This window comes from Salmo salar, chromosome 06, assembly GCF_965601325.2.
Source record: "Salmo salar chromosome 06, fSalSal1, whole genome shotgun sequence".
Lineage (NCBI taxonomy): Eukaryota > Metazoa > Chordata > Actinopteri > Salmoniformes > Salmonidae > Salmo > Salmo salar.
In genome coordinates, this window is record NC_138296.1 from 73,039,578 (window position 1) to 73,067,150 (window position 27,573).

Sequence of the window (27,573 nt, forward strand, 5' to 3'; positions counted from 1 at the left end):
ATGTTAAGGGTCTATGTCATATTATAGTGGATTTTAAAAGGAAAAAGGTCAGATGATTCCCATAGCAACCACAGCCATGAACGCCTTTAATATTTTTTATAATTAGATCGCTTCTATCCCAGGAAATGAATGATAATACCAACAAGAGTAGCCAACTATAAGTTACATATCAGTTGGAATGTTAAAGCAATATTACAAACCCCCCCCATAAAGTCATGTTTACATTTCATTTTTTTACTGTCTACTTGAAAGTTCTTCTGACAAAAGGTGTATCGTAAAAAGTAATTGTTACAGCAAACATGTACATTTATTTTTAGTGTTGACACCTCAAATATGCAGGGCGAAAATACACAGGAGATATACTGTACATAAACAGAGACCTACAACTACATTGGACATACATTATGTTACCAAGGAAACAAAAAAACAAAAAAAATGGCAAACTGGCCTAAAATGGCCACCAAGCCATCACATGGAATAATCAGTTGTTATTTCCCAACAAGGTGTCAATAATGAGCACTGCAGTTCTCTTTAATGCCATCCATGCCTCACACTCAAAAACGTAATATCATCTCTTCTTTTTCTCTCTGTTGAGTCAAAAATATGCAGAAAAATATGAAACAACAAAACACGTCTTCTTCCTCTGAGCCCTTTGTTTTATACACACACACTATACACGGTGAGGACAGGCAAGGCGAGGAGGGGTTAAAAGTCGCCCCTCTCCTGGTCTGGAGTATCAAAAGGAGGTCTAGAATTTGAAGAGGTCTATGAAGTGCTGAGGTGAAACAGGCACGAGGCAGTTGTCAGGATCATTGGCTGTACAAGGATGTCCAGAGTCCTAGGAGACAGGAGGGAGAGCCGTTGTTACTATACTGTAGCATCACACATTCATACGAGTTCCATGTCAGACAGGACAACAGTGCCTAAAACACAGTCAACATTTTCTCAAATTAAATAAATTCACAACCTTAGTCATTTTCAAAAGCAAAAATGCATAACAAACCAGAAGACGAGTGACAACAAGCCGAGTCTAAAACATAATTCATCACCAGGACAACAGAAAACAAAATGGTGGCCAGAGAGTCAGACATGATGGGAAGGAAAGTACCTTGAATAATAAGGCCAGGTGGCAGTCCTTTAGGGGTCAGGGACAAGTACAGGGGGAGTCAGGAAGAGAGGCAGGAAGTAAGGAACAAGAGAGGGATGGAGAGGGATGCAGAAAGGTTAAAAGATTAGAAACAGAAGGATGGGAGGCTGTCTGGTTCTAACAAAGCCTTGGTTGGCACTGAGAGGAAAGAGGGGTCAATCTACGATGCCAGAGGAGAGAGGGGAAATAGAAGGCACTTTGCTCTAAATTTAGGAGAGTTACAGTACTTGCAGGAGGAGCCCAGAACAATACTCAGGTTGTTTAGTTTAGCACTGCATCATACCACTAGTTAGTGGTGACAGGAGCTGGCAAGGTGATGTACTCATATGTGCTCAGTCTGCTCACACATTTGAGTCTTAATAGCAATGGTGTGACCAGTCCTTCTATTTATGAGAATCATAAGTGGGGCTATAAAGGTGAAACAAATATTCATAATAGTCATTAACAACCTTGCTATATAACCCATGCTTTTGAATGCAATGGGTGGTCGGTTTCTTATAAAGAAAATAGGTAAAATCTGTCAATGAGGGTTAGTCAGTTCATTCATTGATCTTTGAGCCGCATGTGAATAATTTGTCTGGTTTCACAGATTAGTTTCCTCCTTAGGTTCAGGATTAGCACAGTCATAAGCATTAACGTTAGCAAACTAAAGCCAACTAAAGCCCAACCAACATTCTAAACCTGTAGATCCCCAGGGAATAGTCCATTTATAGTGTAGAAAACTTAAATTATTCATGTTCTGGGTTCAACTGAGAAGGTTTTTAAAAGGGTAACTCAACCCCAATGTCAGCATTTTCCCACCCCTTCAAATAAAAAAAATGCATTCAGGTGAGAAGTTCTGGGTGGGTAGGTAAACATAGTTGTACCTGATCCCCACATTTTCTCACTAATGCATACTTACCAATCCACTGGCACACTCTGATAAGAAAATGATGTGCACCGTGAACAAATATCTCTGGATATTTATCTCAGTGGTAAGGCACAGAGTTCCTGACATCTATTGCCACTTGCGGTGTAAATTAAAATCCCTCATGGGTCGCAAAAACAATATTTGAAATGTGGACTTACATTTAGTGCGGTATTGTTTTGGGAAGAAAAGTGCAATCACCTTGAAAATGAAAATTAGGGATTCAATTCAATCCAACCCGCATTGCAGTATTTACACAGTAGCTCTTTTTCCAATTGTCAAATTAACTCAGATTGGTCTTGGGTACTGTATAAAAACCTACAACTACTACAAGGGCAACCCCTCTCACAGGGATGCTTTCACTTTTCAGAATGAAAAAATGCATGGGTATGGGACGAATATTGTAAATAAAGGATATCTGCCCTGTGTGATTAGAACACCCAACCATTAAACTATGAGCCAAGTGTCTTCGCAGACCGTGCCACCAATCAGTCATAGCAGTTGGGAAAAAAATGCAAGTTGACATCACCATCATTGGCATCTATTTTTTGTTGCGATGGATGGAGCTATGAATATAAACGTATAATCCTCATAGAAAAACCTGTAGGCTTTCTTTGTAAAATCACACATGTGCAAGATGACCAGTCTAAAAACATTGAATTTGGTCATCTGCGGAAATGTGCATTACTGCCTTTTGAATTTTGTGTACCATCAGTAGTCATGGAAGCATCATGCAAAATATATTGTCACACTCCACTTACCAAGACCATTGCAAAATATGGCACGTGTTCACCTACTTTTATAGTGAGCCTTGAGTTGGTACCACCCAGCACATCTAGAAGGGGGTGTGTTTCATACATTACATTACATTTAAGTCATTTAGCGGACGCTCTTATCCAGAGCGACTTACAAATTGGTGCATTCACCTTATGATATCCAGTGGAACAACCACTTTACAATAGTGCATCTAAATCTTTTAAGGGGGGGGGGGGGGTTAGAAGGATTACTTTATCCTATCCTAGGTATTCCTTAAAGAGGTGGGGTTTCAGGTGTCTCCGGAAGGTGGTGATTGACTCCGCTGTCCTGGCGTCGTGAGGGAGCTTGTTCCACCATTGGGGTGCCAGAGCAGCGAACAGTTTTGACTGGGCTGAGCGGGAACTGTGCTTCCTCAGAGGTAGGGGGGCCAGCAGGCCAGTGGTGGATGAACGCAGTGCCCTTGTTTGGGTGTAGGGCCTGATCAGAGCCTGAAGGTATGGAGGTGCCGTTCCCTTCACAGCTCCGTAGGCAATCACCATGGTCTTGTAGCGGATGCGAGCTTCAACTGGAAGCCAGTGGAGAGAGTGGAGGAGCGGGGTGACGTGAGAGAACTTGGGAAGGTTGAACACCAGACGGGCTGCGGCGTTCTGGATGAGTTGTAGGGGTTTAATGGCACAGGCAGGGAGCCCAGCCAACAGCGAGTTGCAGTAATCCAGACGGGAGATGACAAGTGCCTGGATTAGGACCTCATACCAAACCCCTCCCCTCCCTTGAGGTGACTAGAGCAACTTTCTCAAGGTGGCTCTACATCACAATTTAAATGGTCGAGTTGAATCACGAAGGGCAAAAAGAGCTAGATTTACTAATAAAATATACAGAACAAAAATAAACGCAACATGAAACAATGATTTTACTGAGTTACAGTTCATATAAGGAAATACATTTAAATAAATTAATGTGAAATCTATGGATTTCACATGAATGGGCAGGGGCACAGCCATGGATGGGCCTGGGAGAGCATAGGCCCACCCATTTGGGAGCCAGGCCTCGCCAATCAGAATTGAGTTTTTCCCCAAACAAGTGCTTTATCACAGACAGAAACACTCCTCAGCACCCCCACATCTCAGATGATCCCGCAGGTGAAGAAGCCGGATGTGGAGGTCCTGGGCTGGCATGGTTACATGTGGTCTTCGGTTGTGGGGCCAGTTGGACATACTGCCAAAATCTCTAAAACGACATTGGAGGCAGCTTATGGTAGATACATTAACATACAATTCCCTGGCAATAGCTCTGGTGGACATTCCTGCAGTCAGCATCCCAATTGCACACTCCCTGTGCACATTTTAGAGTGGCATTTTATTTCCCCCCAGCACAAGGTGCACCTGTGTAATGACCATGCTGTTTAAATCAGCTTCTTGATATGCCACACCTGTCAGGTGGATGGATTATCTTGGCAATGGAAAAATGCTCACTAACAGGGATAAACAAATTTGTGCACATAATTTGAGAGAAATAATATTTTGTGCATATGGAACATTACTGGGACCTTTTATTTCAGCTCATGAATCATGGGACAAACACTTTACATGTTGCGTTTATATTTTTGTTCAGTATATATGAAGACCAGAATTGACTTGCTTCACTATAATTTAGCCTAAAACATCTGGCTTTTGAATGACTTTAAAAAAATGAATAAAAAAAACAAATCATGAAAATTACTAAGGGCTGAGGTGAGAGGAATGTGCTAGAGTTATATGCTGCTAGCAAAAAGGAGAGGGGCAGTTAAGCAGTTTGTTGGTTCTGGAAAAGAGGCTGGTTTTCTCCACCCAAATGATGAATCACTTCTAATAGCATAAGTTGAGAATGTATTTATTTAAAAAGTGCATAAACAAAAGTCTCAATACACAGAGAGACTATTCTATTTGGGGGTGGTTGTGACTACACATTACTGATAAAGATTGTTTTGGCTGTACATTTTCCTCACAGTACATCCCTGTCCAGCTCTTGAGAACCCAATGGGGGCATACAGCCATCCCTAGGGTTCTAAGGTGAATGTATATGGACCACAGTTGGCTCCATGTGGACTACAATCCCGACGCTCCGTTTTAACGCTTAGAAGGGTCTTTCTATAAACTAGGGTACCAGTGAGGATATGTTTTTTCTCTCATGTCATTACATTAAGATATGGGGGGGTCATAGCTATATAGCCAACCTATGTTTAACCCTTAATCATGGTTGGCGTCTTGACGGATTTGTCCAAAATCGTGTGACAACTTACTTCTCTCCTTGCATTTATGGCAGTGTAAGCTGTCGTTATATCATATGTTAATCATTAAATCAGTTAAATTAGACATTGTACTTGAACCCTGTAAGGATCCTGGACCTAGCTGTCAGACAGTTTTTTGTAGAGATCTCAGAAATGTGAAAGTACGTAACATTTAGTGTCTCATGTTAAGGGGTGAAAACAGTTTATGGGCACACAAATCGAAAATGATGTATGCATTTCAAAATCAAATGCTTCTAACAAAAAGAGCCACCTTACCTTTATACTTAAAATCGATACGATCATTAATGTGCTTCTGCAATAATTATGCATACTACTTGTTAGATGCTCATTTGGTGTCCATCCAGCTGATTAGTTACGCTGTGATATTTTCACACATCTACTGATCCAGGAAGGAATTTTCCGAATAACAGTCAAGTGACAAACAGCTGTGATGGCGCATGCGATGCAACAATAGCCCAAGTGCTGTAAAAAAAGGTGTTTGCAAGGAATGAAGAATATTTTGGCATCTCATTGGTTACACCGGTGAAGACAGTTGGATCTAATATCCCTAGCGAATTGATGTTTACCATCTATCATTGTCTGCTTGATTTTCAGCAGGGTCTCGTTAGATTTAACAGAGAAAGCAAAAAGGCAATGAGTTCGTGTTTTCATATATTTTTGTTCCTGGGCTTAGAGACAGAGTCTACTGTGTGCAATTGTGTAGAATAGACTATTGCGCAACACCAACGGTATTCCTATTAATTATTCTGGATATAATGACAACAAATTACATAACCTACTGGACTTATCCACAATATTGTATTTGACATGTTATTTCATTACCAGATCATATTAAGATCTGGTAATGAAATAACATGTCAAATACATTTTGTTTTCCATGTTAGAACTGCAATTTTAAAAACAATACAAGGGGCTTGAAGTAGCCTACTTGAACTTGAATTTGTTGCTCATAAATTCAAGTACTGGAATAGGCCTACCTTGGATTTATTTTTTTATATATCCTCAATTTTGTGCTTGAAAAGGTATTGGAATTATTGTAGCCAATTTATAAGTTCTCCTGCTCCCTTGTAACTACCCATGATTATTACTTACATTTTAGTCATTTAGCAGACACTTTTATCCTGAGTGACTTACAGTAGTGAGTGCCTAAATGTTTTTACTTTTATTAGGACGACAACATCTAATGTTGGATTCAACTAGTCTTTCTATATAAATTCTTCCAGAAAAAGAAAGAAGAAAAGAAAAAGGGCAGCAGGTAGCCTAGCAGTTAAGAGCATTGGACCAGTTACCGAAAGGTTGCAGGTTTCAATCCCAGAGCTGACTAGGTGAAAATTCTGCAATTAAAATCAAATCAAATTGCTCCTGTAAGTCGTTCTGGATAAGAGTCTACTAAATTACTACACTGTAAAAGAGACCTGGTTTTCGGTCACTTACTCATGACAAAAACAGCGATGGTGAGATTAATGCTACCGCTATTCATGACTTTATTACATGTGCCTACATCTGGCACATACAAATCTCCATGCATGCATCCAATCTATTTAGTCAGGAAATGTCCACATTCTCACATTCTGTTAGGTAAAAATACTTTCAATATCAATGCATTGGCAAGGCCCAAAAACTCAAAGAAATAATTATTATTAAAGTAGTAATGGCCTACTTTTTTGGGACACTTTTTATTGTGTGCGTGGGGGGGTTATATTAGGACCTATATGTACAGTTATATACACATTAAACAATTGTATAACATTGAGGTTCTTTAAAAAAGTACCATTAAGTTCTTGAAAATGTCTCTGAAAGTCCTTGAATTTGACTAGCTAATAGGTGTAAGAACCCTGCTTAAAGGATGTAGAGCTCCATTTTTATGGAATGGTCTGCCTATCCATGTGAGAGACGCAGACTCGGTCTCAACCTTCAAGTCATTACTGAAGACTCATCTCTTCAGTAGGTCCTATGATTGAGTGTAGTCTGGCCCAGGGGTGCGAAGGTGAACGGAAAGGCACTTGCCGTCTCTGCCTGGCCGGCTCCCCTCTCTCCACTGGGATTCTCTGCCTCGGACCCTATTACAGGGGCTGAGTCACTGGCTTACTGGTGCTCTTCCATGCCGTCCCTAGGAGGGGTGCGTCACTTGAGTGGGTTGAGTCACTGACGTGATCTTTCTGTCCGGGTTTCTGCCCCCTCAGGCTCGTGCGGTGGAGGAGATCTTCGTGGACTATTCTCAGCCTTGTCTCAGGGTAGTAAGTTGGTGGTCTGTTGATATCCCTCTAGTGGTGTGGAGGAGATCTTTGTGGACTATACTCAGCCTTGTCTCAGGGTAGTAAGTTGGTGGTCTGTTGATATTTTTTTTATTTTTTATTTTTTATTTTAGTCATTTAGCAGACGCTCTTATCCAGAGCGACTTACAGTAGTGAATGCATACATTTCATACATTTTTTTTTCTGTGCTGGCCCCCCGTGGGAATCGAACCCACAACCCTGGCGTTGCAAACACCATGCTCTACCAACTGAGCACTTTGACATCAAGTGAGAAAGAAAAATCGCTACTTGTCAGACACCCCAAAACCACCGAATGTGCTCTAGTGGCTGATAGGCTAGCCATAGCTGTGTGCCATCACCTGTGCTCTGACCTGCCATCCAGCACCTTTCAGGCATCAGGCAGGGCACATCCATTGAGAACTAATGTGATTCATGTGGGCTGTGGAGTGGGAAGGTGAGGGGGAGACGCCAACCCCCTGTTAAAAACAGAGCCGGAAGAGATTTGTTATTGCCTGCCCAGAATGCCCCCTCAGACAGATCTGTTGTGAAAGGGGGAATAAAGGAGGCATACAGCAGAGATGAAGAGCAGAGACGGGAGGTAGGAGGGGTCTAGACAACACAAGTGATGAAGTTGATCTGGAAGACAGATCTGCTGTGAAAGATGGGAGGATAGAGCAAAAGGCAAAGAGATGGTGAGACAGGAGGTAGGGGGCCCTCTAGTGGTGTGGAGGAGATCTTCGTGGACTATACTCAGCCTTGTCTCAGGGTAGTAAGTTGGCGGTCTGTTGATATCCCCCTAGTGGTGTGGGGGCTGTGCTTCTGGAAAGTGGGTGGGGTTATATCCTGCCTGGTTGGTCCTGTCCGGGGGTATCGTCGGACAGGGCCACAGTGTCCCACGACCCACCAGTCTCTGTCTCCAGTATCTATACTGCAATAGTCCACGTTCTGGGGGGGCCAGGGTCAGTCTGTTATATCTGGTGTAATTCTCCGGGCACATCTGGTGTCCTGTGTGAATTTAAGTATGCGCCCTCTAATTCTCTCTTGCTCTCCCTCTCCTCCAGGAGAGACCGGAGCACCAGGATCATGCCTCAGGACTACCTGGCCTGATGACTCCTGGCTGTCCCCAGTCCACCTGGTCATACTGCTGCTCCAGTTTCAACTGTTCTGCCTGCGGCTAAGGAACACTGAGCTGTTCACCGGACGTGCTGCCTTGTCCTGGACCGGCTGTCTTGACCTCTGAATGCTCGGCTATGAAAAGCCAACTGACATTTACTCTTGGAGGTGCTGACCTGTTGCACCCTCTACAACCACTGATTATTATTTGACCCTGCTGGTCATCTATGAACGTTTGAACATCTTGAAGAACAATCTGGCCTTAAATGGCCATGTACTCTTATAATCTCCACCTGGCACAGCCAGAAGAGGACTGGCCACCCCTCAGAGCCTGGTTCCTCTCTAGGTTTCTTCCAAAGTTCCTGTCTTTCTAGGGAGTTTTTCCTAGCCACCGTGCTTCTACATCTGCACTGCTTGCAGTTTGTGGTTTTAGGCTGGGTTTCTGTATAGCACTTTGTGACATCTGCTGATGTAAAAAGGGCTTTATAAATACATTTGATTGATTGATATGTTGTTGTATAGGTGGAGTTATGGGCCAATTTGCATATATTCACTTTTATTCCTCGAAGAACACATGAAACTACATGAAAATCCTTTTGATTTTTGTTTCATACGATTTTGAAATGTTGATCCCAATGTCACACATTGTTCATAGAAAGACCCAGACACATGAATAATCCTTGCTGGCGATACAGTTTTGGAAACTTTTGGAACTTTACATTCATATCAGCGAGAAAGAATCTTTCAAATACTAAAGATACTTACTGTACGCAGTTTTAGCACAATAACATCCTCCAGCTGACGTACGACATCCTCCCACCTTGCGCTCACATTTCCATTGTGAGCATGCATGCATTATTCACAACACAGTCATGTGCAACTGTGCTAAAACAGCATAGAGTAAGTGAATCTTTTGGATTTGAAAAATAATTTCTCGCTGATATGAAAGTCAAGTTCCAAATGTTTCCAAAACCGTATCACAAGTGAGGCATATTAACACAGATAGTCAGGGCATTTCCTTCTTACGGCAGAAACATTTGTGAACCGACGCAAATGCGCTACCGTCTATTAATGGGCAAATCACAGTCCTGAGCTGACCCCAAACTCCATAAACACAGCCAAAGGTCACCATGACATCACATACAAAGATTTCTCCTGGCTAGGACTCAAAAACTCACTCTCCACTTTATTTAACATTTTAGGTTTACTTTTCTTTCTTGCTAATAAGCACATTACGAACTTGGAAAAATGCTTAATAAATCTATTATTAATATCAACCTAAAAATAGGCATATGTATTATGGGAGTCCCCCCTGACATGCAGCTATGGAACCCATATAACGCGTCCGAAATGGCACTGTAGGGAATAGGGTGCCATTTGAGATGCTGTCATGTTGTCTAGTGTGTCTTCTTGTTCTTACCTTCCAGAAGAGGATGCTACAGTGTCTGCAGAAGTGCAGTGTGTCTCCGTACTGCTCTCTCTTGGGGTAGTATTTCTGTAGGGTGAAGTACATGACCTTCCAGTCCACATGGCCCCTCTCTGACAAGATCAGATGCCTGCAGAACTACACACACACACACGACGAGAAAACACGATTGACACCAGGGGGAAAGAAAGAGATGCTAAGGTAACTCTGAAGGGTAATTCCAGAGTTATTTTCTAAATGACCACCATTTCATGTTCAACTCCATAGACCTTATGTAGAATGCCTCCCTTATAGTAAATGTGACAACACTGCACTCTGGTGGTCACTGTGTACTACTCACTGAACATGACCCTGTATTCAAGCAGTTTGTGACACTGATTACATTGAATGCCATGTTTAGATACCCAGTGACTTCTACCTGTTTCTCTGCAAAGTGAAACTGGCACAGCTTCTTCCACAGGCGCCGGTCCTCACTGAGCATGTGAAGAGTGGGCGTGGCCTGTCCCAGGTTGATGATGTCACAGGCGTCGGAGAACTTGTACAGGATGTTGTTCTGCATGTCTAGCGGCAGGTCACGCAGCGTCATCCCATTGGACAGTTGCTGGGGGGGGGGGGGGGCGATATGTATATGTTGAAACTATGGCAAGACTGTCACATAACTACCAGGTCAATTTCTCTTGTCTCTTGAAACTAAACAGACGGCACACATGTCTAAGTACAGAAGTTACAACTTTTTACAAAGCAAACACATTAACCACCTTGATAATGAGACAGAAAATGAACCAGTCTATCTCTGAAGCCTAGCCAGTCTGATTCGGATTCAGCCAAACATCAACACAAGAGTTGGCTAAAGCAGAACCAGATTGACACCTAGTTAAGGTTATCCCAGGCTGGCTGGGGCTGCAGCATTCCACTACACAATACAACACTGAGAGGACCCGATGACTGAACACTGTCACCGTGCCAAATCATATCAAATCTTATTGGTCACATACACGTAATTAGCAGATGTTATTGGTCACATACACGTAATTAGCAGATGTTATTGGTCACATACACGTAATTAGCAGATGTTATTGGTCACATACACGTAATTAGCAGATGTTATTGCAGGTGTAGCGTAATGCTTCTGCTTCTAGCTCCGACAGTGCAGTAATATATAACAAGTAATATCTAACAAATTACACAACATATACCCAATACACACAAATCTAAGTAGGAATGAATTAAGACTATATACATATGGACGAGCAATTTCAATGCGGAACGGACTAAGATACAGTAGAATAGTATAGAAAACAGTATATACACATGAGATGGGTAATGCAAGATATGTAAACATTATTAAGTGAATGAGATACCATAGAATAGTATAGAATACAATATATACATATGAGATGGGTAATGCAAGATATGTAAACATTATTAAGTGAATGAGATACCATAGAATAGTATAGAATACAATATATACATATGAGATGGGTAATGCAAGATATGTAAACATTATTAAGTGAATGAGATACCATAGAATAGTATAGAATACAATATATACATATGAGATGAGTAATGCAAGATATGTAAACATTATCAAAGTGACTAGTGTTCCATTCCTTAAAGTGGCCAGTGATTCCTAGTCTATGTCTATAGGCAGCAGTCTCTAATGTGCTAGTGATGGCTGTTTAACAGTCTGATGGCCTTGAGATAGGAGCTGTTTCAGTCTCCCGGTCCCAGCTTTGATACACCTGTACTGACCTCGCCTTCTGGATGATAACGGTGTGAACAGGCAGTGGCTCGGGTGGTTGATGTCCTTGATGATCTTTTTGGCCTTCCTGTGACATTGGGTGCTGTAGGAGTCCTGGAGGGCGCGTAGTTTGGCCCCGGTGATGCGTTGGCCAGACCGCACCACCCGATCATCTCCTTTGTTTTGTTGACGTTGAGTGAGAGGTTGTTTTCCAGGCACCACACTCCCAGGGCCTTCACCTCCTCCCTGTAGCCTGTCTCATCATCGTTGGTAATCAAGCCCACTACTGTTGTGTCGTCTGCAAACTTGATGATCGAGTTGGATGCGTGCTTGGCACCGCAGTCATGGGTGAACAGGGAGTACAGGAGGGGGCTGAGCACGCACCCTTGTGGGGCCCCAGTATTGAGGATCAGCGGAGTGGAGGTGATGTTTCCTACCTTCACCACCTGGGGGCGGCCCGTCAGGAAGTCCAGGACCCAGTTGCACAGGGCGGGGTTCAGACCCAAGGCACCAAGCTTAATGATGAGCTTGGAGGGTACTATGGTGTTGAATGCTGAGCTATAGTCAATAAACAGCATTCCTACATAGGTATTCCTCTTGTCTAGATGGGATAGGGCAGTGTGCAGAGTGATGGCGATTGCATCGTCTGTGGATCTATTGGGGCGGTAAGCAAATTGAAGTGGGTCTAGGGTGGAAGGTAAGGTAGAGGTGATATGATCCTTGACTAGTCTCTCAAAGCACTTTATAATGACAGAGGTGAGTGCTACGGGGCGAGTCATTTAGTTCAGTTACATTTGCCTTCTTGGGTACAGGAACAATGGTGGCCATCTTGAAGCGTGTGGGGACTGTACCCAGGTCAGTAGAAGCCTTCCCTTATAGAGCCATGGCTGAACTATTAGGTGTGAGGGCTTTTAGGTCCATAATCATCTGTTTAAAAAGGACCCACCCCCCCATACTCTACCTTGGGTATCTGCAGGTTGTTGAGCTGCTGCTGCCAGTTGAGGATGGTCTCCAGCCTGCAGACCCAGATGTTGATGTTGCCCACCAGGACAGACTTGCCCATGCCCCGGGTCAGGATGCACAGGGTGGAGCTCAGGTCCTGCAGCAGCTCCTTGATAAGGCGAGGGTTATGATGGTCCTCCAGAACTGGACACAAAGAAAGAACAAAGACGTTAAAACAGTGTAAAAAAACCCACCATATAACTACGTCAACATTCACTGTCGTTCATACCAGGTCTCTCGAGAGATAAATGTTATGTTTTTTGTAATGGAAGAAACATAGTCAAAAATTCAATAATAAAATAAAAAAAAATAAAAAGAAACCTTTAAAATCTTTATCAAAAGTTGAGGCATTTTGCCATTAGTCCCAAAGCAAAACCACCATTTGAAGAACATACTGTACTCTCAAGGCATGCATGAAGCCAAAGCAAAATAGGTCTTTATATACTGCAGCTAATTCATGTTTTCCTTCCTGAGGCGTGTGGTTGTGTGACATAAAGCTTAGATCTGATGGCTCCTTTGATCCGCCCGGCAACAGCAGCTCAGTAATGATGGGGCACTACAGCTGTGTGGTTTAGTGGCGGGACAATCACTGACACAGCAGCAGTGGGACCGGTTCTACTACCACACTGATGAGACCAAACAATACCAAGAAACCCAGTATTAGACTGTCAGTTTGAGGGCATAGAATTGAGGACAGAGAGACGTGTGTTCTCAGAGAAAGCATGAGGCTGCATTTCACTTCTCCAACCAGGGAGCAGTGCCAACACTAATGTAAGTATGGCTCAGAGCTAAAACCAGGGGCTGTGCCATTAGGCAATGTGCTGTGGTTACACGGTGTTATTCTGACAGGCCATTGAGTACAGACCAGGGAGGTACAGCATGATGAGGACATATCCCTCTCTGTCTCTCTCACCCTTCCGTACAATCTTCTCCAGCACGTTGAAGTAGTTCTTCTGAGCTGCTCCACTTAGGGACGGCAGCTGAGACCTGGCTATGAGCTGGAGGAGCTGCACAGAGGGAGAGAGAGAGAGAGAGAGAGGGGGTGAGAGAGAGAGAAGTAAAAGAGTGAGAGGACAGGACACAAACCAAGGACTAGTATCAACACATATCCAGTAGAATTGATACACGCAGTTTTAGTGATCAAGTTAAATCATGCTTATAATTCAGATAGTTAGCCAGCAGCTTACTTTTGCCACATAGGTAAATCTCTGGATGTCCTGAGTGGCACTGGAAAAATCTAGACGGTTGAAGGCTTCCCCTAGTGTGCAGTATCCATGTCTCTAAGGTAATAACACACAAACTTAATTACCAAAACACATACCATGTATGGTAAAGAGTAGAATGGGCAATAAATAAAATCTAGTGGACATTCTCAGTATTATTTACTGTCCATTAAATTTTGCATAAACAGTGTATCCACATTCCAGGTCTTGGGTCACACAGTTATATGGTGCAGTTGACCTAAACTTTCCTCACCTCTCTTGTGCTCTCCTTCTGAACATAGATCCACTTCTCCTGGTAAACAACTGGGAAAAGAGAGAAAATAAAGAGTCAAAGAGAGAGAGAGATTTACTTTGCTATTTATCAGAACTGTTTTGTTAAACCACGGTTGCCAAACCTCATATTAGTTGGCTAGCATTCCTAACAGCTCTTGTGGTTGGCCTTTTCCCCCCAAAGACCTTTAATGGGAATAAAATGGATGTGGTCAGTGCTACTCACACTGTGATTTGGTGTTGTTGTTGTAGAAGTCTTTTTTCCTCTTTTTGGCGACTACCTCGCACACATTTCCAGTAAACAGATTCTCTTTGTTTTCATCGCAGAGTCTGTTTCAGAAAGACAAGGTAGACATGAAAGGAGTGAGTTAATAGCATTGTTTATGAGCGGTGGCATGGTGGACGTCAGTGTATTTATGTAACAAACTAAGTGGCTGTCCACGCTGCAGAAGCACACAGCCTGGCCATGCCCAGATGACTGCCTGACTACCCCTCTGAGGTGATTAAGACTGGCACAGCCCTGACCTGACCTGGCTGACCTCTTGTTTCTCAGAAAGACTCATGGAGAAGGTCAGGGACTATTTTCTGACCATAACATCAGCTCTAATGCTGGACAAGATCTGCTAATCTCTATCTCGGAAACCACTTTGGGACAAACACTAACTTCAGATTTCCGAAAATCTCTGATTTGCATTAATGCCAGGGTGTGTATATGGCTGTATGCCAATAGGTCAGAGATAGCAGCTTGTATCCATGAGGTTGTATCACTGTCATTGTATAATTGAGGCAAGCATAAGATATCTAGCAGCAAATCAACTTCCTATCATAGGCAGCTAATCTCAAAACCCAGATTATATCGCAACTATCAACTTCCTACAGTCCTGTTTAGGTCTATGTTCCGTGTGCACCCGTGGCTACACGGCTGCCTGTAGGGTGGAGATGCAGAGTATGTCTTGTTTTGCGTTCATGGCTACAATTCATAGTGATACTTGTGTTGGGGCCATCCTTAGGGGACGTTTCAGTACTCTGACAAATTTCAGATTACATCTTCAAACAGGTTTGTGAAAGTATGACTCGAGGCCAGTATCTCTGAGGGCTCCAGTATACTAAAACACAAATTATGAATGCACTTTTTAGCCCAACTCAGACCATATGATAATCTTCCTGCACTGCCACGAAGGCCAAAGGAATGAACTGAAAATAAATAGGTTAAATAAATAAAACTTCTGTTCTTGCCCTTGACAGAGATTGGTTTGCCCTCTTTGTATCAGCAGAGCTTTCATTACTTTCAGTGGACTTCATTACATTTAAAATATCTGGCAACAGGCTTTCATCCTCAGTCCAACAGCATACCTGTAACACAGGGAAATGTATTGGCTATATCAGTCAGGTTTTTGAAATATATTTTAAAGACTGTAAAAACTATTTCCCAGATTAAATAGTCAACACAGGTTCTCCATAAAATGAGTTTATAGTAATTTGGGTGAACTACCTCTTTAACCCCTAGTCCATGTTGTTGCTCCGACATGGTTTTATGTTGTTGCTACTGTTATCTGAACATAGTGCATCTGGAACATCATTGACCATTACCTTGCTCTGATCTCTATGGGTGTGGCGTTCTCTCTCTACACAGACAATCAGCAGGTTTAATGAGGACTGGCTGCTAGATCAAAGTGAGTGGTCCACTGATGTTCTCCATGCATTAGTAATCCATGTGCTCAGTCTTATCACGTGACCATCTCGGGAGCAGAGCTCTGAGACTCTCCCTCCAGCCTGTCTCAGATCCACACAGACTGACCACAGGTAGGGGGCTGGAGATGAAGCAATGCATTGGTGTGGATCAAAGTTTTTTGCGTGTGACACATGCAGCTTATCTAGGCTGGAGGCTAATTCAGGCCGTTTTATGCAATGGTCCCACTGCTTAATGCATGCACGCACGAACGTGCACACACACACACCAATCAGTAACAGGGAATTAGAGGTCAGGAATGCAATAACCTAACATTTTACAAAGGATTCTCACTGCAGCATGCCTGGACAGAGAAGGAAAAACAAAAACCCTCAGACAAGAGGAACAGAGCAATGTGGCTCTCAAACTACTCGAAATATACTCTGTACAGTCAATGTAGGTCTTTGACAGTCGATGTTTACCTTTTACATGGCATCAGCTAAATACCAGATCAATGGCTGAGAGAGAGCTGAACTACTGTGTTGGACTTGGATCAGTACAATAGCAGTCATAATGATGTCTGTCTGTCTGTGGGAGTGTTTGTTTAGCAGTCAATGGCTACGATGGGGGGGGGGGGGGGGGGGGGGGTACTACTGTATGATGTTATTGGCCTTTGAGCCGGGATGTTTTTTGGAGGATAGTCACTGAGAGGAAATTATGTCATCGGTTATTGTGTGGTGCAATGTCATTGTCTGTTTTTCTGTGAGGTATTTGTAGGATGTTTATTGTCAACTGTTGTACTGTGAGGTACTGGATGGCCAACTCTAGATTTGATGACATCATAAAAAAAAGGTACTCAGCGACTAGCCTATACTATTATAACCATCTGAGATAAATAGCGACTGCATCACCACATTAAAAAACATGTAGCAAATCATAACAATGAGATTTAATACTCTGCCAAATCTAGAGTTGGCCATCCAGTACCTCAGTCAAAATAGAAGATTATTATTTTTCCAAATCGGTTTTGTTTGTCTAGACTGGAGCACCAGACTGGAGCACCACAGGCGTTAGATAGAGCTAGCTCTGAATGGGAAAACCCCTGGTCTAAAAGCCTCATCATTCACTACCACCACAGTCCACAACAGAACATGTTTCCTGCAGATAACAAGCCAGCACTCCTGCTGAGAGAAGTCAAAGACCGCCCAAAACACTACTTTAACAGACAAGAGAAAGAGACAGACAAAAATAACTTGTTTGTAGCCACTGCTATAACATAAAACGCCATGCTGATTTGATGAACACAATAACTCCCTGCATAGTACATCCTTCTACATCTCTTTATATGGCAATATGATGCAGGGTCAAACCCATGCACCCAATTATAGCAATCCATAAATATGAATCAGCCACAAAACCTGACAGAGAGAGGAGGGTAGAAAAATTCCAGGCAACTTTATTCAATAGGTTCGCTAGTGAATGTTAAAATTGAACCACATGTCAGAACAGATGTGAGATAGAGGGTGTTAATATTTCATTCAGTACAGAAATGTGTAGATGTGGATTTTTTTTTACCTCAACTTACACTGTCCCTATACTCAATTTAGGCTACCCCACACCCAGTATAAGTTGTGCCAAGAGATGAGACCACTTTTTTTGGACAAGCTGTTTACATTAATGCGGATTATTTCCAGGGATCCACAACATCCTGAAATATATGTAGATATCTTTGTTAGAACGAAAACTATATTTCTCTTGACGTAGTGAAGATGAATGTAAAAAATGTATATATATATTTTTTTAAACGGCTCCAAATACCCCACTCTCCCCTACTGACTTATGAATCTGCCAGTCATGTCTATTTCACAATACAATTCTCCACAGGTTGCATAGCTGGGGACGGAAACTGAGAGAAACTAGACACGTTTGGGTATCCTTCTGCGGCTAGGGGGTATGGAGTCAGTTCCCTCAGACAATCAGTCACAAACAACTATTATCAGTACTCACACTTATTGTCTGACAGGCTGTGGGAGAAACAGGAACCAGACACATCTGTTTAAAAACACTCTGTCCTTAACCCACACTGATGATAACACACACACAGATCTTTCCTACTCGCTCAGTTTACCGTCATCCTACGGCACATCTTCACCAGCTGGATCTGTTTTATTAGGTGACCTACTCACTTTACTCTGAGTCTTGCTTCAACAACCCCATCATTAAATTGCCTTGCCATGATGCCCTGGTGATGACAGGTGCTAACCATGGAATGGAAATCACTTCCTGAATGAGGTCTCTCTTAGTATGAAAATAAGAACAGGTTATGGCTTGTGCTTTTGATACCATCGATCACCACATTCTTTTGGAGAGATTGGAAACCAAAATTGGTCTACACGGACAAGTTCTGGCCTGGTTTAGATCTTATCTGTCGGAAAGATATCAGTTTGTCTCTGTGAATGGTTTGTCCTCTGACAAATCAACTGTAAATTTCAGTGTTCCTCAAGGTTCCGTTTTAGGACCACTATTGTTTTCACTATATATTTTACCTCTTGGGGATGTCATTCGAAAACATAATGTTAAATTTCACTGCTATGCGGATGACACACAGCTGTACATTTCAATGAAACATGGTGAAGCCCCAAAATTGCCCTCGCTAGAAGCCTGTGTTTCAGACATAAGGAAGTGGATGGATGCAAACTTTCTACTTTTAAACTCGGACAAAACAGAGATGCTAGTTCTAGGTCCCAAGAAACAAAGAGATCTTCTGTTAAATCTGACAATTAATCTTGATGGTTGTATAGTCGTCTCAAATAAAACTGAAGGACCTCGGCGTTACTCTGGACCCTGATCTCTCTTTTGAAGAACATATCAAGACTGTTTCAAGGGCAGCTTTTTTCCATCTACGTAACATTGCAAAAATCAGAAACTTTCTGTCCACAAATGATGCAGAAAAATTAATCCATGCATTTGTTACTTCTAGGTTGGACTACTGCAATGCTCTACTTTCCGGCTACCTGGATAAAGCACTAAATAAACTTCAGTTAGTGCTAAATACGGCTGCTAGAATCCTGACTAGAACCAAAAAATGTGATCATATTACTCCAGTGTTAGCCTCCATACACTGGCTTCCTGTTAATGCAAGGGCTGATTTCAAGGTTTTACTGCTAACCTACAAAGCATTACATGGGCTTGCTCCTACCCATCTTTCCGATTTGGTCCTGCCGTACATACCTACACGTACGCTACGGTCACAAGACGCAGGCCTCCTAATTGTCCCTAGAATTTCTAAGCAAACAGCTGGAGGCAGGGCTTTCTCCTATAGAGCTCCATTTTTATGACTCGGTCTCAACCTTTAAGTCTTGACTGAAGACTTATCTCTTCAGTGGGTCCTATGATTGAGTGTAGTCTGGCCCAGGAGTGTGAAGGTGAACGGAAAGGCTCTGGAGCAATGAACCGCCCTTGCTGTCTCTGCCTGGCCGGTTCCCCTCTCTCCACTGGGATTCTCTGCCTCTAACCCTATTACAGGGGCTGAGTCACTGGCTTATTGGTGTTCTTCCATACTGTCCCTAGGAGGGGTGCGTCACTTGAGTGGGTTGAGTCACTGACGTGGTCTTCCTGTCTGGGTTGGCGCCCCCCGTTGGGTTGTGCCATGGCGGAGATCTTTGTGGGCTATACTCGGCCTTGTCTCAGGATGGTAAGTTGGTGGTTGAAGATATCCCTCTAGTGGTGTGGGGGCTGTGCTTTGGCAAAGTGGGTGGGGTTATATCCTTCCTGTTTGGCCCTGTCTGGGGGTATCGTCGGATGGGGCCACAGTGTCTCCTGACCCCTCCTGTCTCAGCCTCCAGTATTTATGCTGCAGTAGTTTACTTGTCGGGGGGCTAGGTTCAGTCTGTTATATCTGGAGTATTTCTCCTGTCTTATCCGGTGTCCTGTGTGAATTTAAGTATGCTCTCTCTAATTCTCTCTTTCTCTCTCGGAGGACCTGAGCCCTAGGACCATGCCTCAGGACTACCTGACATGATGACTCCTTGCTGTCCCCAGTCCACCTGGTCGTGCTGCTGCTCCAGTTTCAACTGTTCTGCCTGCGGCTATGGAACCCTGACCTGTTCACCGGACGTGTTACCTGTCCCAGACCTGCTGTTTTCAACTCTCTAGAGACAGCAGGAGCGGTAGAGATACTCTCAATGATCGGCTATGAAAAGCCAACTGACATTTACTCTTGAGGTGCTGACTTGTTACACCCTCTACAACTGTGATTATTATTATTTGACCATGCTGGCCATTTATGAACATTTGAACATCTTGGCCATGTTCTGTTATAATCTCCACCCGGCACAGCCAGAAGAGGACTGGCCACCCCTCATAGCCTGGTTCCTCTCTAGGTTTCTTCCTAGGTTTTGGCCTTTCTAGGGAGTTTTTCCTAGCCACCGTGCTTCTACACCTGCATTGCTTGCTGTTTGGGGTTTTAGGCTGGGTTTCTGTACAGCACTTTGAGATATCAGCTGATGTAAGAAGGGCTATATAAATACATTTGATGATTTCTAACTGGATCCGTTCTACCGTGACTTACCGTAATCTCTTGACAGTATTTCACGAGTTTACTGTGCCTCTTTTATAATCTAAAACAGCACTTCCGACTGATGTTTCCTGTTTCATGGGCTGAGAACATGAACACTTCCTCATAGGGTCACTGACAAAGTTACTCTCTCAGTCCAACTGATCTCAACACTAACTGGGATGCATTTGTTATATCATGTGATTCCATACAGATAGGCTACAAGAAAAACCTACTACCACCAATTCCCTTTCTCTGTTTATCCTGAGCATAAAGGTATGCATCAATGTGAACATTGTGAGGTTTCACCAGTAAAGGAGTAACAGCTGGTGCATAAGTACAGGTGGCCAAGGAGAGGGTCATGTCCCGTGATCCTTATCACCAGAGTCAAAGCCTTGAGCAAAGCCTGCTGGGAAAGACTCCAGCACAGCAACTATGGAAGAGAACCATGACAGAGTGCAATATCCACCATACATTTTCATGAGTTCTATTTCAGTCTCACTGAAAAATGTTCTGGGAAACTGAACTAAATTGATAAACTAAAAATAAAACAGAAATACAATAAGGTATAACAGCCATATAACCCATAGGGATATGTCAAGGTATTGCTTGGTATTACTGCACTGTTGGAGCTAGAAACTCACGCATTTTTCTGCACCTGTGATAACATCTGCAATTATGTGTACGCGACCAATAAACTTTGATAATGATTTGCAAATAAATTACTGACATTCAATAATGAAATATAAGCTTCAAAGACTTTAGTCAAAATAATCCCTTATTCCCTTCAGCAAGGAGATCAAAGAGAATAGGGGTTGAATGTATAAATAAAAGCTATAAAAAAAAAACAAGAACATTCTAATTATTAATTATTCAGCTGTGTTTCATTTTATAATATTCCATGTCCCGGGAGCCATTAAAAGACATTCTAAATGAACAGTAGACCATTAAATAAAAGCATCAGCTGATCGGAAAGAAGAGAGCAGTCTTTCCTAGGTTCTGTTCTGTGACTTCTGTCATGAATGGGCTCCTGACTGGTGCAGTGGTCTAAGGCACTGCATCTCAGTGCTAGAGGCGTCACTACAGACCCTGGTTCAATTCCAGGCTGTATCACAACCGGCTGTGATTGGGAGTCCCATAGTGCGGTGCACAATTGGCCCAGCGTCGTCCGGGTTTGTCCGGGGTAGGCTGTCATTGTAAATAAGAATTTGTTCTTAACTGACTTGCCTAGTTAAATATAGGTTAAATAAATAAAAAAAATGTTAAAAATTAGATCATGGATCCATGACCCTCTATACCTTGGGTCAAACAAATATGTAATTAGAGTTTAACAACACACAGTGAAAGACTAACTGGGCAGGTGGTTAGAGCGTTAGGCCAGTAACAGAAAGGTTGCTAGACCGAATCCCCAAGCTGACGAGGTAAAAATCTGTAAGGCAGATAACCCACTCTTCCCCGGGCACTGTGGATGTTGATTAAGGTTGCACATTTTGGGGAATATTCAGGAGGTGGAAATTAATATTAATACCATTTAAATGTAGATGTTTTTTGCATTGGATATATTTACCATATCATATGGAGACAGAAACATAAACCTTTTACCTTATCATAAGTAGACATGATTGCAAATGATTAAATCCTTCCAATAGAAATTTTTCAAAAACAATTTAGTTACGAATTCAACTTCAATTAAATGAGTTGACTCTTCACATGGGAGGATTTCACTGAACAACAAAAGAAAGGGAATATTGAATGATCCCAATGATCCATCGCATCTACCAAAAACGTTATCAACATACATCTGTAAAATGATAGTGGAGAAACTAAAGCTTCGGTTGTCTTCCATGTCTTCTCCCTGGACCTCCTCAATGTCCACCTCTTGAACATCAGAATCGGAGGCCTCATCTTCACTGTCACTTTCCAACCTTGAGGATGGCTCGTTGTCAGGCTCAAAAAGCCAAACATTTTCCCGGATGGCCACCAATTTTTCAACCCTTGTATTGGTCAGCCTGTTGCGTGCTTTGGTGTGTGTGTTCCGAAACAAGGACCAGTTGCGCTCTGAGGCGGCTGATGTTGGTGGGATTTGGAGGATGGAGGCAACGGGGGAAAGAGCCTCAGACCCACAAAGTCCCTTCCACCAGGTGGCTGATGAGATATGTTTGCAAGACTGCCATATTGCATCTCCATCCCAAAGCCCTTGCTTGGAAGTGTACCTCGCCAGACTGCCAAGAACCTTGCCCTCATCCAGGCCAAGGTGGCAAAACATTGTAGTGATGACACCAACGGCCTTGTTGATCGCTGAACTCTGCTCTTGCCAGCATACTTGGGGTCCAACATGTACGCTGCGGTGTGTATGGGCTTCAGGCAGAAGTCTTCATGATTTTTGGTTTATTTCAGAACTGCAGTTTCCTCTGCTTGGAGCAACAGTGAAGTGGGTAGGGCAGTACAGATTTCTTCTCTTACATCTGCAAGCAGAGTCTTAACATCAGACAGGATGGCATTGTCTCCCTCAATCCGTGCTATGGCTACGGCTATAGGTTTCAGGCTGCTGACCACTCTCCCAAAATACATCACCCAGGAGGATCCTCTTGATGGGGCTGTCCATATCGGCAGACTGTGATATGGCCATTTTTTGGAGACTCCTTCCCCTCCAGGAGACTGTCAAACATGATGACAACACCACCCCAACGGGTGTTGCTGGGCAGCTTCAATGTGGTGCTCTTATTCTTCTCACTTTGCTTGGTGAGGTAGATTGCTGCTACAACTTGATGACCCTCCACATACACTCTACAAGAGAGCCAAGGAAATGGTTGGGTACCCACTGTTTTCAGTGCCATTATGTTCTTGAGGAGCAGATTCAATGCATGAGCAGCACAGCCAATGGGTGTGATGTGAGGGTAGGACTCCTCCACTTTAGACCAAGCAGCCTTCATGTTCGCAGCATTGTCTGTCACCAGTGCAAATACATTCTGTGGTCCAAGGTCATTGATGACTGCCTTCAGCTCATCTGCAATGGAGAGATTGGTGTGTCTGTTGTCCCTTGTAGAATACTGGTTGAGGGGTGGAGATGTAGTTAATTATTCTTTGCCCATGAACATTCGACCACCCATCAGAGATGATTGCAATACAGTCTACTTTCTCTATGACTTGCTTGACCTTCACTTGAACACTGAACTCTGCATCAAGCAAATGAGTAGATAAAGCATGTCTGGGTGGAGGGGTGTATTCTGTGCAAAGAACATTCAGAAATCTCTTCCAATACACATTGCCTGTGAGCATCAGATATGAACCAGTTGCATACTCAGCTCGAACAAGACATTCATCAGCATTTCTCTGACTACGTTCCTCCATTGAGTCAAAAAAACTTCTGATTCCAGGAGGACCATGAGCTGTTTCTATCGATAAGGTGTCTGAGTCATAATTTTCACCTCCAATAGAAGTAGAGGGACTTTTGTCAGAGGTTGCTTGTTGTGAGCGCTGAGGGAAATTTATGCACACGGCCAGATGATTCTGCATCTTTGTTGCATTCTTCACATTTGATTTGGCACAGTTTATGCAAATGTGCACAGCTTTTCCTTCTACATTAGCTGCATTGAAATGTCTCCACACATCAGATGGTGCCCGTGGCATTTTCCTGTAAAGATTCGGGAAAAAATGAGTTAAATATTTTTTTTTTAAATACAACTCCATGTACAGATAAATAGTTTAGCAGTTAGATTAAATCAACTCCTTTGTAAGATACATTTTTTTTAAATGAAACATGTATGGAAACAGGTGAATTTACACTCGGTTAGCAGGCTCATACAAGCTAAAACCCATATGGTACCAAAAACTAACTAGCAGAAATTGTTAACAAGTTAAAAATGATTTAAAACATACTGTGCTGTGCTATTTACCAGTTAACAAAAAATCATGTATGTCAAATAAAATATATTCACCCCACCCAGTATTGTAATCAAAACTTACCAGAAAGCATGTAGTCCTTGGCTCAGGCAGTGTAATATTGTGGACTCAATAGCATCTCATTAGTGTGCAAGATCCTGAGAATCAGCTGTACATATGATGGAAGAGTACACTGTACATGTGATGGATGAGTGCACTGTACATGTGATGGAAGAATGCACTGTACATGTGATGGAAGAATGCACTGTACATATGATGGAAGAGTGCACTGCACATGTGATGGAAGAATGCACTGTGCATGTAGAGGGTTGCAATTCCATTGAATTGAGGATAGTTTAACCAAAATATGCCACAAGACCTAGAATTGCCTTATGCGTATCCCACAAAAAAGGTTAACTGTTATAAGCTAACTTTTGATGAATTTAAGCAAAATTCCAGGGCTTAACTTCCCATGGAAAATTTCCAGGAAAATTTCTGAAATTTACTGGAAAGTTTCCAACTCTAATGTTGCTGCAGAAGACACATTTCAGCTGAATGCACTCAGTTCTACAGCTGACTAGGCATCCCCATTTCCTTACCACGCACGCGCACACGTTCAAAGGACTTAAGTAGTTTTTTGGGGTATTTGTACTTACTATTCATATTTTGTACAACTTTTACTCCACTACACACCTAAAGAAAATAATGAACGTTTTACTCCTTACATTTTCCCTAACACCAAAAAGTACTCCTTACATTTTGAATGCTTAGCAGGACAGGAACATTATATAATTCACACACTTATCAAGAGAACATCCATGGTCATCCCTACTGCCTATGATCTGGTAGACTCACTAAACACAAATGCTTCATTGGTAAATTGTCTGAGTGTTGAAGTGTACCCCTGGCTATCCTTAAATGTAAAAAAAATAATAAAAGACAATTGTGCCGAATGGGTTGCTTAATATAAGGAATTTGTAATGATATATACTCATCTTTGATACTTAAGTATATTTTAGCGATTACATTTACTTTTGAAACTTAACTATATTTAAAACCAAATACTTTTACTCAAGTAACATTTTACTGGGTGACTTTCACTTGAATCATTTTATTTTACAAAGGTATCTTTACTTTTACTCAAGTACATGTATGACACTTTGCTACTTTTCCCACCACTGCACACGTTTCAGTGAGGAAAGCCATTAGATCAGTTATAAATGGCAGACTATATCTCTGCTCAAAACCCTGTTTTTCAATGGAAAAAAAATATCCAAATGGTGAAATAGAGTGTGGGGAGTGACAATGGTAGATTGTTCATACAGAAAGGCTACCAGGTGCTGCCTGACTGTACATAACAGCTAATACAAGACAATATCATAGATGGTGCAGCATGTCATGTAAATATGACCACAGTGTGAAAAAGCTCAATCTATTATTTTGAGGATTTTTTATTTGTGTGATGATATTTACATGACACAGGGCTTTTAATGGGGATCATTTCAAGCATGTGAGCATCAGTTGATTCATTGTATAGTTCTCATCTGCAATGGAGCCAAAAATTATATTACTGACATGTGTATGATTGTATGAACGTTATTATGCATTTTTTTAATTTATTTTTTTAAAGGTGGCATACCTTGTGTGTTCTACAAATCAACTCAAGCATACAGCAACTCATGAGAAACAGGCAGAGTAGTATATATACACAGTACCAGTCAAAAGTTTGGACACCTACTCATTCAAGGGTTCTTCTTCATTTGGACGATTTTCTACATTGTAGAATAATATCAAAGACATCAAAACTATGAAATAACACATATGGAATCATGTAGTAACCAAAAAAAAGGAAAGTGTTAAACAAATCAAAATATATTTTATATTTGAGATTCTTCAAAGTAGCCACCCTTTGCCTTTATGACAACTTTCCACACTCTTGGCATTCTCTCAAACAGCTTCACCTGGATTGCGTTTCCAACAGTCTTGAAGGAGTTCCCTGGAATGCATTCCAATTAGCATGTGTGCCTTGTTAAAAGTTAATTTGTAGAACAAATTATTATTTACAATAACGGCCTACTCCGGCCAAACAGTAACGACGCAGGGCCAATTTTGCACCACCCTGTTGGACTCCCAATCACGGCCGGTTGTGATACAGCCTGGAATCGAACCAGGGTCTGTAGTGACACCTCTAGCACTGAGATGCTAGAGCCCTGCATCAGGGGTGCTGCATCAAAGCACTGCATCAGATGAACAGGCCTCCACAATCACCCGACTTCAACCCAATTGAAATGGTTTTGGATGAGTTGGACCGCAGAGTGAAGAAAAAGCAGGAAACAGGTGCTCAGCATATATGGGAACTCCTTCAAGACTGTTGGAAAAGCATTCCAGGTGTTGCTGGTTGAGAGAATGCCAAGAGCGTGCAAAGCTGTTATCAAGGCAAAGAAAGGCTACTTTGAAGAATCTAAAATATAATTTGATTTGTTTAACACTTTTTCGGTTACTACATGACTCCATGTGTTATTTCATAGTTTTGATGTCTTCACTAGTATTCTACAATGTAGAACATAGTCAAAATAAAGAAAAACCCTTGAATGAGTTCGTGTGTCCAAAATTTTGACTGGTACTGTATGTATGTATATACCAATAGGTGAATTATTAAGAGCGATGAGGACACGTACGTAAACGGCACTTACTCTTCCAAGTCTATTCCGTTGTTGTTGTCCCTCAATTCATTTCCATAGAACTCGATCCTCTTCCAGCCATCCTCGGTCTTGATCCAGCTCCATCCTGGCGACCTCCAGTCCTGGCCCAAGAAAGGCATCCTTCACCTGGGGAGTGTGCAAGGAGATATTTTCTGTTTGTGTAGCTAGCTAGCTGCTAGTTAGTTACAGTACCTGTGTGTGTATTGTTGTATTGCCACGATGAAAATAAATCGCTGTGAGGAGAGATTACATTTTGTAGCTAGCGACTTCTAGTAAAACAAAATCAACATCAGTTGTCAACACTGTCGAATGTACAATAAAGATAAAGTCATTGTTAAATACTGACTACTACTGCAGATATCTGTCAAGCACAGTTCTCTGGTTGAGCCGAGTTAGAAAATGTAGCGCAAATGACAGCTAGCTCGCAAACTGATTATCCGGAAAACGATGAACAGACTATAGAGACAGAGGATTTTTGTGTTTCTTAGTTAAACATATATATTCCCAATAAAACAATCAAACCAAACTTACTTAGAGAGTGATTAGGTTGTTGTATTGAGAAACGCAGCTTTCCTCTGGAAATATTGACGGAAGTAAACATATCGTACAGTGGAATGTGACACGCCTCCTGCCTTTCT

The 27,573-nt window shown here is 42.2% G+C and overlaps 1 protein-coding gene across 3 annotated transcripts; it reads right to left on the reverse strand.

Annotated features, from left to right (window-relative positions):
* Positions 1–53: 53 nt before the first annotated feature.
* Positions 54–27,573, reverse strand: fbxo25 (F-box protein 25). Of its 3 annotated transcripts, NM_001139897.1 has the most exon segments (11): positions 57–838; positions 9,886–10,029; positions 10,310–10,492; positions 12,594–12,778; positions 13,548–13,641; positions 13,822–13,912; positions 14,111–14,123; positions 14,125–14,160; positions 14,354–14,457; positions 26,927–27,061; positions 27,467–27,517. In NM_001139897.1, coding segments are annotated over 10 exon segments (1,068 nt in total). In that variant the 5' UTR covers positions 27,055–27,061; positions 27,467–27,517; the 3' UTR covers positions 57–748.

Bases quoted from the DNA above. Each gene is read 5' to 3' on its own strand.
- fbxo25 (XM_082976031.1), bottom strand. From the start codon at position 27,054: ATGCCTTTCTTGGGCCAGGACTGGAGGTCGCCAGGATGGAGCTGGATC. The intron at 14,458-26,926 runs GTAAGTGCCGTT...TTTCTGAAACAG, and splicing joins AACGGAATAGACTTGGAAGA to ACTCTGCGATGAAAACAAAG. The intron at 12,779-13,547 runs GTGAGAGAGACA...CTTTGTGTCCAG, and splicing joins GGAGAAGATTGTACGGAAGG to TTCTGGAGGACCATCATAAC.